Source organism: Coregonus clupeaformis, chromosome 30, assembly GCF_020615455.1.
Source record: "Coregonus clupeaformis isolate EN_2021a chromosome 30, ASM2061545v1, whole genome shotgun sequence".
In the NCBI taxonomy this organism is placed as follows: domain Eukaryota; kingdom Metazoa; phylum Chordata; class Actinopteri; order Salmoniformes; family Salmonidae; genus Coregonus; species Coregonus clupeaformis.
In genome coordinates this window covers 51640340-51654012 of record NC_059221.1, presented here as the reverse complement: position 1 = coordinate 51654012, position 13673 = coordinate 51640340, and the positions used below count along the sequence as shown (strand labels likewise).

General features: G+C 44.4%; 1 protein-coding gene across 2 annotated transcripts; it reads left to right on the top strand.

Moving 5' to 3' along the window:
• Positions 1-50: 50 nt before the first annotated feature.
• LOC123482319 (serine/threonine-protein kinase tousled-like 2) lies at positions 51-10652 on the top strand. 2 transcript variants are annotated; one of them, XM_045209657.1, is made up of 21 exons: positions 51-602; positions 2000-2082; positions 4024-4095; positions 4198-4267; positions 4393-4436; positions 4543-4644; positions 4815-4916; positions 5085-5177; positions 5376-5486; positions 5602-5738; positions 5952-6104; positions 6197-6263; positions 6360-6457; positions 6551-6632; positions 6927-7018; positions 7150-7239; positions 7598-7767; positions 8589-8727; positions 8848-8959; positions 9095-9202; positions 9402-10652. In XM_045209657.1, exons 2-21 carry the CDS (start codon positions 2002-2004, stop codon positions 9573-9575), a joined length of 2097 nt encoding a protein of 698 aa, XP_045065592.1. In that variant the 5' UTR covers positions 51-602; positions 2000-2001; the 3' UTR covers positions 9576-10652. The 2 variants fall into 2 exon arrangements, with proteins under 2 accessions (XP_045065592.1, XP_045065593.1); XM_045209658.1 differs by lacking the exon at positions 4543-4644.
• Positions 10653-13673: the final 3021 nt, after the last annotated feature.

Below are 13673 nucleotides of genomic sequence, written 5' to 3'. Positions count from 1 at the left end.
GCGGCAGGCGTGGTTTGAACAATCTCACGAGAATAAAGGAGATTTACCGATTATTGTTTACATTACAAAAAAAAAAGAGAAACCGAACCGAATCGATCCGGATTCAACTGAAATGATCGGAACAACACAACTTCCGTAACATATTGTTTGCTAGGGCGAGGAAGGTGAAGCCGAACACCAACTTTGTTCTGATTGAGCACAGAATTAGACCGAACATATCAGATCGGATGACAAAATTATAACACAAAATACCCACATTGTTGGATCTATGTGCGATGAAAAGGGCAAGTGATGGCCATTGTTCGGGATAAAATACCCCGAAAGAGGCATGGTACGGCCCTTGAAGAAAGGAATGTGAACCTGGGGATACCCGTGTAGGGAGTGCAGAAAGGAGGGTTCGGGATACCCCAGGTCTTCTAGGCCGAGAAGGGAATTATCAGTCGTTATTGGGGGGCCAAGCAGACGATCGTCTCCTGACTGGTTAACAAATCAACACCGAAAAACGGGGATTTGGACGAGGCCTTGTTTGGCAGTGTCGAGGTAGGGAGACAAGAATCTTGGACAAATAAAGATTGGACCCGTGGAAAATATAATTACAACAGGTAACCTTGGTCTAGTTGTATTGTTCATGTTTTATTTCTAACATAAAACGTTGGGTTGGGTCAGAATAATATTCCTGAAAAACAGCAGTTTTCATGTAGCTAACGTTAGCTAGCTAGCTAACGTTACATGTTAGTCGAACATTTGCCATATCGCTATCCATCACCCTTAGCCAAGTAGTTAGCTAACTAGCTATCAATTCCTCTCTTAAATTGACCATTTTGCAAGTAGGTATATTTGGGAAATATAAAATATATTGCTTTTTAGTTACCTAGCAGACATATTCGCCAACGAAGTGACCAACTTGCTAGTTACTAGTTAGCTGCACCAGGTGGCTAACGTCTGACGTTAGCTATGTACTGTAGTTTAACTAGTTCGCTAACAAGCCTTTAGCTACAAAAACATGGACGTTTGGAATGCCATCACCAACAAGGCAGCCAAACCCATAGACTAGCCAAGGGGGACCTGAATTATTGACACGTCAACTAATGTAATGAACACATGATCATGAGTCATGACCAGGTCTATCATGTTACTCTCATTGTTAGTATTTTGTCCCCTGCAAGTGGTTGATGGCTGCCTGTAATATTTGACCAGCTAGCTAGTTGATTTGAAATAACATTAACAAGATGGTTGGTCGCTGGCCTGACCCTTCTTGCCAAAACTGTCTGCTTCGTCACCTAGCCAGTTAACTATGTGGCAAAATGACTAAATCAGATTCACTAATCTTATCACGATACTGTAATCAGTTTTCAAACCATATTTGCTTAAATGTCCCATGTCAGCACTAGAGTATGCATAGCTCATGCCTGTTTAGTCTTTGCTTGCTTTGGTATTTTAAACAAAAAACAGGTGTGTCCGAGGTTATCCATGAGTCACAGTTTCTAAGAATGTATAGTTGCATGCATCAACACATTCATCTATACACAACCCTGAACTGGCTGTCCTGTAGCTCAGTTGGTAGAGCATGGCGCTTGCAAAGCCAGGGTTGTGGGTTCGTTTCCCCCGGGGGGCCAGTATGAAAAATGTATTCACTCACTAACTGTAAGTTGCTCTGGATAAGAGCGTCTGCTAAATGACTAAAATGTAAATGTAAAATGTTGTTTTACTAAATCATAACGCTGTTGTCAGATGACTTCCAACCCCTTTTATTCTTACTCTGTGTGATAATAATAATAATAATAATATGCCATTTAGCAGACGCTTTTATCCAAAGCGACTTACAGTCATGTGTGCATACATTTTTACATATGGGTGGTCCCGGGGATCGAACCCACTACCCTGGCGTTACAAGCACCATGCTCTACCAATTGACCTACAGAGGATGTGCTTGTCTGTGCTATGGAAAGTGAACAGATGTGATATCAAATTGTGTGTCTTTTGCTCATTGTCCCTGCAGCCATGATGGAAGAACTGCACAGCCTGGACCCGCGGCGCCAGGAGCTGCTGGAGGCTCGCTTCACTGGGGTCGGCGTGGCTAAGGTCTGTGTTACTACACTATATCATTGGTGATGAGAGAGGCCTATATAGGGGGGTCCTGCTCCTTTCCCGCTCCACCCTTTCCCCTAATGTAGGACTGACAGAACGGGATCTTAGTATTGCACATTTATTTTAGGACCATATCTATCTTTCTTTGTCTCTCTCACCCATTCTCTTTGTTTCTCCCTTTCTTTGTTTGATTCTCTATTTCTGGTTGAGCTTGGCCAGGGACAGGCTAGCCCCCTCCGCCTCTCTCTCTCTGGAGAATGTAGAGCTGTGTGTCTGTGTTTGTTGGCTGGTGTGATTTGGTATCCTGTCCTCCTGGCTCATGATGTGGTGGCTGCATATGCAAGTGCCGAGGACTGCCAAGAAGGGAACGGGCAGGAGGGTGAAGTGGGGCAAGGAAGGGCAGGAATGCCGGTCACCCTCACGCATAGAAACCCTGGCCAGATGTTATGGCAGTAACGCTCTGGCTTTTGATTAGAGGTCCTGCCTGGTGGTGCTGAGGTAGACTCCATCTTAGAGAGCTGCCTTTGTGGAAAGTGAACCGGAGCCCAGAGAGCGAATCAAAGCCAGGACTGGGCTCTATGCCAGCCATAGGCAGAACTGAGCCCAGAGCATGGTGCTGTTGCAGAGAAAATGGTGGCTCCCGCTAAGGCATCACGCCACGACCGCCCGTCTGACCAGGGTCCGTCTGACAGAGTTGCAGTGTGTGGAAAGAGTGGGAGAGAAAGAAAGGAAGTATTAGCCTAGAGAGAAATGAGAGACATATAGCCTGCCCTGGTGTTGGAGGTCTGAAAGCCCCAGGATATGGTGGGGGCAGCTCAGCCTGTGTCTCTCGGCCTTGAACAGCCCTGTAGCTCTGCTCCCTATCAGTCATCCTGAGCTGCCTTAGAAGCATTGTGGGCGCGGCTTAAATCGGTCCAGAATTGGCGGCAGAGGGAAATTTGCTGTTTTTCAGCTAATTTCCTGCAATTCTATGCATTTTTCCATGGAGCTCAGATAATTTTGTAGAGGGAAAGCTAATTTCCTGCATTTCTAAGCATTTCTGTGTTTTTATTCTTAAACATTATAACATAACCAATGGGGACCCCAATCGGTGTCCCTGGGCATGTACCCTGCGTGGCCCGTCAGTAATCCAGCTATTCCAAAAATACTCCTAAATTCATTGTTGTTGAATTTTTGATTCTCCCTGACTGTCTAGCTAGCTTTTATTTTGGTGATTTCTAGTTCTCAAAGATTATATATATATAATGTCAATTATATTATATCTGTCAGGGTGTAGCGTTTTTCCATCCTAAAAATGTATTTACAGGGAAACAGTGAAAGCCCTCAATACCCTATCTGAGTAGTAGGATTTTCTAATTATTTGAACAAGGCTGGAGAGAATGAAGATGAAATAATGAAAGGTGAGAGCGTGAGGGAGAAAAAGATTGAGAGAGAGACCTACTCCCACCTGCATTAGTTATGTCTGATGTTCAGCAATTTCAGGTTCAATTTAGTTAGAGGGAGCAGCATTATGTGTCCAGAATGACTAAGTATGTTTCTCTGATATGGCAGAGCCTGTTGAATTCAAAAGTGAGCAGTGAGTCATTTGAGTGACAGGCATCACCTAGGGAACAGACATTTAGAATTGTTAGGGTAGGTACAGTGTGGAGACTAATGGTGATGATATTAGCTCAACCTTATTCCTCTCTGACTCTCTTCTGCTCTCTCTTTCTCTCACAAACAATTACTCACCTTATCTGTTCACCAGACAGTAGCCATGGGGAGAAACAGTCAGTCAAATGAAAACAGAAAGCACAAGCCCCCATCCCTCCCTTCCACACCCCTGGTTTAACTGTGAATTAAGTTTAGTCCCTTCCTGCCCTTGGCATATCCTTCCACTCTTTGTCTGATGTGTAATTGTGTGGGGTTGTTTGTTTGTTTGTTTGTTTTGAACAGGGTTCAGGCCACAATGAGTCATCCAATCAGAGCCTGTGCAGCGTGGGCTCTCTCAGTGACAAAGAGCTGGAGGTCAGAGTCCCACAGCTGTGACGCCATACATCTTTTCACTCTTGTTAGATGATATTTTATACATCTTCCACTGTCATAAAGTTTCTCCTACTCTTTTTCCAGACCCCAGAGAAAAAGCCTAACGACCAGAGAACGAGGAAGAGGAAAGCAGAACCGTATGACGGCAGCCAAGGTGAGGTGTCTCTCCCTTCCTGCATGATCTCTCTCATGCACCTCAGTCGTGCCTTGCCGGCAGCCATTTTGTGTCAGAGTTGATCAACGGCCCACAGATTTTCTGCCTTTTTTTCTCTTCTCCAGGGAAAGGAGGAGCAAGAGGACAGAAAATTAGTGATTATTTTGAGGTGAGTGTGCGCACTTTTTGTCAAAACGCATCCATAGCATAGCCTACATAATGTAGCTTTGAATTCCTACTCTTTTCTTCTGACCTTTCCATTAAATCTCTGTCAGTTTGCGGGGGGTAGCGGACCTGGTACCAGTCCTGCCAGGAGTCTCCCTCCAGTTGTCCGCTCCTCCCCACAACATCACTCCCTCTCCAACCCCCCAGGCACGGTGAGCATTCTCCCTCACTTCTCCCTCCTCCCTTTTCATTATACCTTTTTTCTCCCCCCCGTTCCTAACGAACCTATCACGTCCTTCAAACTGACCTGAATGCAAAGCAGAATGTTACTGTGGTCCATGACATGATGTTAGTGGTATGTGTGGATGTCTTTGTATCCCAGATGCAGCAGGGCAGCCCATCCTCTATGGGTTCAGCCAACACAGAGCACTCAACCTGTTCCCTGAAGCCTGTCTCCCTCTACATGAACCACAAAGCCACACAGGTAGCTGTTACCTTACACCATCTGTACACATACACACACACACACAGAGCACTGGTGATGTCTGTAATAACTCCTGTATGATATGACATGTCTCCTTGTTTCTAATGACTGTTTGATTCCATCCCTCTCTTCATCTCTATTTCTCGTCATCCTGTTCTCCTCCTGCAGTCTGACCTGACGGTAGAGAAGCTAAATGCTATTGAGAACAACAAGAACTCTGACCTGGAGAAGAAGGAGGGGAGGATAGATGACTTACTGCGGGTGGGTACACATCTGCTATCAATGCGCCTTTGTTTTCCATTCTTTCTTCTAATGGAATAACATGTTCTTGGCCTCGTCATAAGATAGGTTTATTCTCCAGATATGGAAACAGATCTCCTCAGAAACGACCAACTGACAACTTTAAAACAGCTTTGTTTAATTTAATGTGATTTTGACCTGTGCTGTGTTCTGTTTCAGGCGAACTGTGACCTTCGACGGCAGTTGGATGAGCAGCAGAGGATGCTGGAGCGGTACAAAGAACGCTTGAACAAATGTGTGACCATGAGCAAGAAGCTGCTAATCGAGAAAGTGAGTTCTCCCTCTGTCTCTACCAGAGTCTAGAATACCTTAACCCATGTCTTTTGTCTTGACCAAGGACTAGCTTTCCCCAGGTATAATGTGTGTGTGTGTTCTCTCCCCCCAGTCGAAGCAGGAGAAGATGGCGTGTCGTGACAAGAGCATGCAGGACCGTCTTCGTCTGGGTCACTTCACCACCGTCCGACATGGTGCCTCATTCACAGAACAGTGGACCGACGGATATGCCTTTCAGAACCTTATCAAGTAAGGGCCACTCAAAAGCCTCTCTCACTCTGCATCTCATCCTCTCCTCCTTCATACTCCTCCTCTCTACCCTCCTCTGTTGTTTTTAATCTCACTCTGTCTGTCTCTCTCTCTCTCACGCACATATCAGCACTAGAGGGAAAGATGGATAGATTAGCTCAGCCTTACCAGCACTGACCATCCCCGTCACCTGTCTGTCTGTCTTGTCTCTAGGCAACAGGAGAGGATCAACTCCCAGCGAGAGGACATAGAGAGACAGAGGAAGGCTCTGGCCAAGAGGAAACCACCCTCCATGGCCCAGACCCCTCCCCCTAGCCTGGAGCAGAACAAACGCAAGAGCAAGGCCAACGGAGCTGAGAGCGACGCGTACGTACCTCGCCTCTTCCTCGCTCTGTTCAAATGCATACATTTTCCCAGGTTTGGTTTTGTGTATGATGGGGAGTTTCTTCTTCTTACAGGTTATCGCAGGCGGAGTATCACGAGCAAGAGGAGATTTTCAAACTAAGACTGGGCCATCTCAAGAAGGTAGGGTGCTGTTTACATGCAGTGTGTATGTATTTTTTGTACTGTTGATCTGTTGGTTCCTGTAAAAGCAGCTAATATGCTTGCTGTGTATTGCAGGAGGAGGCAGAGATCCAGGCTGAGTTGGAGAGGTTGGAGCGCGTACGGAACCTGCACATCCGCGAGCTCAAGAGGATCCACAACGAGGATAACTCCACGTACGTGCTCTCTACCAGTGTTACTGTGTTCTCTTATTTGTGTGTGCTCTCTGTTTTGACTTTTGATCTAAATATGTCTGATTTCCACAACAGGTTCAAAGACCACCCTACGTTGAACGACCGGTACCTACTACTCTACTTACTAGGCCGAGGGGGCTTCAGTGAAGTTTACAAGGTGAGAGCACTCTGCCCGCTCATCAACAGTCATTGGAACTGACCTTTTGTCATCATGGTCAAAAGCATAGTTGTATACCTATTGAACTAAGTACAGCGACTACATAGTCTAAAGGATTTCTCATGATGAACTTTTGACGTTCACCTGAATCAATTTTTGAAGTCGGTGCCAAGTTTTCATAGGATTTCATATTGGTGCCAGGTTTCTCTCAGATATGATAACGAATAATGGATGTGATGTTAGAATTATTTATTTGGAATTGATATTGATGTCATGTCTCTATCACTTTTGAAGGCCTTTGATCTAACGGAGCAGAGATACGTCGCAGTCAAAATCCACCAGTTGAACAAGAACTGGAGGGAGGAGAAGAAGGAAAACTACCACAAGTGAGTGTTGTCTATTTCTTATCATAGATGCTTTTGGATAAGATAGACAAACCTTTTTCTCAGAGTGATATGGGTAATAAAAGCACTTTGGATTTAATATTGGAGTTAAACGTGGTCTCTCTCTGTTTCAGACACGCATGTCGAGAGTATAGAATCCATAAGGAGCTGGACCACCCGCGGATAGTCAAACTCTACGATTACTTTTCACTCGACACAGACTCGTAAGTCCCCCCTCTCAAACAGCAGCAGAACATATCCAACAAATCTTTGGAATAGAACATGAGTTTTTTGGGGGTTTCTAATTCTGGTGTTAATTTTTCTTTCAACTCTGTATCCTACTGTTTTGAAACAGTACCTCACAGTTGGTTCCTTTGTCTCTCGTTGTGGAACAGGCTCTGTATGGTTCTAAACTAAAACAGTACCACACAGCCGATTCAACTCTCGCTCTCGTTGTTCTGTGCAGGTCTAGAGTTAAACAGTGCCACATCCTTTCTCTCTCTCTCGTTATGTCACAGGGTCTGTACGGTTCGAGATGAAACAATACCTCATTGTGGGTTCCTCTGTCTCGTTGTGTTCCAGGTTCTGTACGGTTCTAGAGTACTGTGAGGGGAACGACCTGGACTTCTACCTGAAGCAGCACAAGCTGATGTCAGAGAAGGAGGGCCGCTCCATCATCATGCAGATGGTCAACGCCCTCAAGTACCTCAACGAGATCCGCCCGCCCATCATCCACTACGACCTCAAACCTGGTGGGTACACACAGCAACGGATCGCACGGACGCTAGCATGGCAGCAGTTACACTGCAATAGTATTACCAGGTCAACACTTACACTGATGCGATCACTTGCATGTAAAGCAAGTTGAAACGATGACGGCAGACTAAAACGAGACAAGATAACTGAGTGAAAGGTCTCTTTTGACTCTTAAGGCTGGTTTACTGTTGATCTATCGACATCGACAGTCTGTAGACTGTTGTCACAGTGACATCATGAACATTCTATAGTTGTCTGACATCAAACTTGTCGTTGTTGTTATGATATGCATGACAGCAGCCTGGTGGTCCAAATTGCACTTTATAACTGCTGTATTTTAACACCAATAAACCCATCAGTTTAAAAAACGAATTCGATATATGTCAATCTAGCAAGCCAGACAACTAAAAGCAACTTTAGAAACAATGTTTTGGTTTATTTCTAGCTCGTTAGAAGGCTAGGCAGTTCCAATAATGACCAGAGCGTAGCTGACGTCATAACATTTGCACATTTTTATTAATTATTACAGGAAAATAAACTCTCAACACGATAATTGTTCAAGGTAATGGCAACCATGACAACACACTTCTTTTCATCTGTCTGCGACAAAGAAACCGACAGTCTCAACGACGGTCTACAGACATTCCACCGGAGTATAAATTAAATGTTGTTTTAACCAGCGCAACTTGTCACATTCGAATTGTCTACAGACATGTTGTTAGACCAAGTATAAACCAGCCTTGACAGTATATTACTGAGAAATGTCCATGTTCATTATGACCTTTATGTCTTGACCTCTGACTTGATGTTTCCTCAGGCAATATCCTCCTGGTGAATGGCACAGCCTGTGGGGAGATCAAGATCACCGACTTCGGCCTGTCTAAGATCATGGACGACGACAGCTACAACTCAGTGGACGGGATGGAGCTGACCTCGCAGGGTGCAGGGACCTACTGGTGAGGCTCCACACAAAATATATATATATATTTTTTTTTTATGGGATCTTGTTTGGATGATCGTTCATATGTTATTATTGTGGAAAGAATGTTGCTCTAATAAATCATCTTCCCTTGCAGGTACCTTCCCCCAGAATGCTTTGTGGTGGGTAAAGAGCCTCCTAAAATCTCCAACAAGGTGGACGTGTGGTCAGTGGGAGTCATCTTCTACCAGGCTCTGTATGGACGCAAGGTAATGCAAGCAAGCACGCACACACTACTAACTACTCTCAGAATTGTATTCATACTCTTTATATTCCATTAAGAGATGAGGACGGTTTGTGTCGCTAACTTTTACCTTTTGCTCTTTCTTTGTCGTTCCCTCCAGCCCTTTGGCCATAACCAGTCTCAACAGGACATCCTACAGGAGAACACAATACTGAAGGCAACAGAGGTGCAGTTTCCCCCCAAACCAGTGGTCACTCCAGAAGCGAAGGTACTACTTGTTTTCTGTCTGTCCCTCACCTTTCTCTGTCATTTGTTAGTCCATTCCTTAAAATCTTCCTCACCTGATGTTGTTTCTTCATCCCTCTTTCACTTGTATGTTACTTTACACATTCATCTCTTTCTGCTCTGTAAACAAACTCTTCCCCAGTCACACCCTCTCTAAATGTCCCCTCCTTATCTCTCTCCAGGCCTTTATAAGGCGCTGTCTAGTCTACCGAAAGGAGGACCGTATCGATGTGCACCAGCTAGCCAGTGACCCCTTCCTCATGCCTCACATCCGCAAGTCTGTGGCCACGTCCGGGGCCGCTGGCACGGCTCTACCCTCCACCTCCAGCTCCTCCAACAGCAGCGCCTCAAACTGAGCCCTCACTATCTATCTCACTAGGAACTGACTGACTGACCTGAGTGGAAGGTGGAGGTAGGGGTGGCTGCCTGATTCAGCCCCCTCACCACTTACCATCCTGCTATGTCCTGCCATGGGCTCAGCACCCCAGGGAAACCTCTTGGGTGCAGGCAGGGGGAGCGTGAGGAATCATGGGTGAGGGGGAGGGGGGGTAATCTGTGTGTTCCAACTGCAACCTGGAGCCCTCCATCCCCCATGTCCACCCACCCAGCTTCCCTGTCTCTCCCTCCCCTGAAGGGTGGTGTTGTTCTGGGGGTCAAAGCCCTAGGGTCCCCCTACAGTGAGGAGGGGGTCATGGCACTGAGCTGAGGAGAAGTGGGGAAATTCAACAATTTTAGATGGAAGGAAAGGAGAAGAATGGAACAGAGCTGCATTAGCTTGGAGAAATGGAAGGGACTGTTGGAAGACTCTGTTTTCCATCTCATATACACACACACACCATGCCTCGGAGTCATCCCAGATAGTCTGGGTTCTCCTTTGATAAATGCTTTGGTTGTCATCCAACCCCCTCCCCTGACTGACAGTACCAGTCTAGCCTGCCTTTAGACTGGACCTGAAGAAGACCTATGGCGTTCATTCATTTAAGCTGCTCTCCTGAGTCCAGGTAGTTTTTGAAGGGAGGCATGCTCTCCCCTCACTCCCCCATGTCTGTTTTAAATCCTATGACCAAAGTGTAAGACTTCCAGATGGTGGCGCTGTTCCGCTGCAGTTTTTATATTGGTTCTAGTTGTGTTACATGATATATGAAGTGGAAAACTAATGAATGGTCCCTTTTTAAAAAAAGTGTTACTTTTACGTTTACCCAATTTTAAGGAAAAAAGCAGTTGGTGCTTTTTACATTTGTTTTCTTTTTTTTTGTCCTATTCTCTTTTCAGTATTTGCCCCCTTCATGAAAACACATATTTATTTAGGTCTGTTTTAATGAATATTTTGCAAATAAAATGCAAGGGACTGGTTTACCCATTATACTGTACTGTTGGGAGGAGATTGGGCCTTAGCAGAGAATTGCATAAACCATTAAATACTATTGGTTAAACTGTGATCCGAGTGTTTTTGGGGGTTTTGGTTGGGTTGTTTCACTCTCTGAAGGCTGGGCAAGCTAATTTCTCTATATCAACAACACCTAAAAGAACACTTATCTATAATATTTATTATCTATAACCTGGAAGTTCCAGGGGGAAAAGGAAACCGGAAAGACCCAGGAACAGCTGGAGGTCTGTGGAGGAAGAGCTAAAAGAATCAAGAACATCTTTGAAAGAAGTGGGGGAAACCAAACCTGATGGAGAAAGTTTGAATGACCTATAGATGAGTTGGCTGACAACGTCACGAATGATGTGCGCGCATCGATGAGGCAGAAGGCCGTGTGGTGGTATGATTCAGATAGCTAACAACCATGACAAGAAGCTACAATGTGGGGAATTGTAGGTGGCTCATTGTACCTTGTTATTGATACCATGTCTTGTGTTGAGGTGATTTGACTCATGTCATGTCTATGCTAATATGACTAAAATTTGCTAGCTAGCTAACCAACAACTGTAAATATGTATTTGAGAGACAAGTGGTCCTTCTGCAAATGTATTTATGTTTTCAATAAACATTTTGGGACAAAATATAGTTTACATGTCAATAATATAAGCGAACCCTGTCTTTTTTGCCCCATAGTTGCGCATGTGTTGGTTTTGTTGCTAAACAACCAACCCGTCTATCCTCCCCAGGGGTTCTCAAAGTGGGGTACACGGACCCCAAGGTACTGCAGGGGGTCTGCAGTCAGATCTCAATCTCTCTCTATATATATATATACACACTACCAGTCTAAAGTTAGGACATATAGTGAGGGAAAAAAGTATTTGATCCCCTGCTGATTTTGTACGTTTGCCCACTGACAAAGAAATGATCAGTCTATAATTTTAATGGTAGGTTTACTTGAACAGTGAGAGACAGAATAACGACAAAAAAATCCAGAAAAACGCATGTCAAAAAATGTTATAAATTGATTTGCATTTTAATGAGGGAAATAAGTATTTGACCCCCTCTCAATCAGAAAGATTTCTGGCTCCCAGGTGTCTTTTATACAGGTAACGAGCTGAGATTAGGAGCACATTCTTAAAGGGAGTGCTCCTAATCTCAGCTTGTTACATGTATAAAAGACATCTGTCCACAGAAGCTATCAATCAATCAGATTCCAAACTCTCCACCATGGCCAAGACCAAAGAGCTCTCCAAGGATGTCAGGGACAAGATTGTAGACCTACACAAGGCTGGAATGGGCTACAAGACCATCGCCAAGCAGCTTGGTGAGAAGATGACAACAGTTTGTGCGATTATTCGCAAATGAAAGAAACACCGAAGAAATGTCAATCTCCCTCGGCCTGGGGCTCCATGCAAGATCTCACCTCGTGTTGTTGCAATGATCATGAGAACGGTGAGGAATCAGCCCAGAACTACACGGGAGGATCTTGTCAATGATCTCAAGGCAGCTGGGACCATAGTCACCAAGAAAACAATTGGTAACACACTACGCTGTGAAGGACTGAAATCCTGCAGCGCCCGCAAGGTCCCCCTGCTCAAGAAAGCACATATACAGGCCCATCTGAAGTTTGCCAATGAACATCTGAATGATTCAGAGGAGAACTGGGTGAAAGTGTTGTGGTCAGATGAGACCAAAATCGAGCTCTTTGACATCAACTCAACTCGCCGTGTTTGGAGGAGGAGGAATGCTGCCTATGACCCCAAGAACACCATCCCTACCGTCAAACATGGAGGTGGAAACATTATGCTTTGGGGGTGTTTTTCTGCTAAGGGGACAGGACAACTTCACCGCATCAAAGGGACAATGGATGGGGCCATGTACCGTCAAATCTTGGGTGAGAACCTCCTTCCCTCAGCCAGGGCATTGAAAATGGGTCGTGGATGGGTATTCCAGCATGACAATGACCCAAAACACACGGCCAAGGCAACAAAGGAGTGGCTCAAGAAGAAGCACATTAAGGTCCTGGAGTGGCCTAGCCAGTCTCCAGACCTTAATCCCATAGAAAATCTGTGGAGGGAGCTGAAGGTTCGAGTTGGTTCTATTTGAAGAATCTCAAATATAAAATATATTTTGATTTGTTGAACACTTTTTTGGTTACTACATGATTCCATATGTGTTGTTTCATAGTTTTGATGTCTTCACTATTACTCTACAATGTAGAAAATAGTAAAAATAAAGAAAAACCCTTGAATGAGTAGGTATGTCCAATCTTTTGATATACACTGTATTTTTTTTACGTTGAATTTTAATGAATATTACAAACAACAGTTTACATTAATTTTGGCCAAGAGATTTGTGGAACAAGTTTAGAGGATGTAATACAAATCATTGTAATATTATTAATTTATGTTCTTAATTAACCCTGAGCAACATGGGCCTGGGAGGCTCTCAGGGATATTGGTATCCACAGTACTCCACCAATTATCAACTCAATACTTATTGTATTCCCCCCCAAAAAAAAAAATATACATATTTTTTAAACATAAATGCACTGTAATTTAAGCTTTAAAACTGCAAAGTTTTCTCTCTGCCCCATGACAAAATCTGTAGAATTGCAGGAAATGTGCTTGAAAATTAAAAAATGTTCTCTCCGATGCCAGGAGATGGACCTTTAAAATATTCCTTCCCAGGGCCAGACTTGGTTTGTCCGGCCATGCACTACCAAAGTCATAGCAGAACTCCTTGTATGCCATTTTTGTTTTATCTCACTCCAGTTGTGTTCTGATTATGAGGGGGTCCCTGATGAATTTGCTATCACAAAAGGGGTCCCCGGCCATTTTTTAAAATTATTGTCACATTATTGAATGAATGATTGGGCTCACGCAGTGCTGAATTGATGTCATAAGCGATGGCCACTCTACCATTGAACCACACTGGTATAAAATGTATGGGTAGGCCATAGAAATAGAATCTCAATCTAGTTCTGTGGGTAGGCTACTACCTCGCACGTTGTTTAAAATGTGTGTTCAACTGAGACAGTGTGGTTGTGTGCAGTTCACAGTGCACTGTCAAAGCCACAGATCAATAA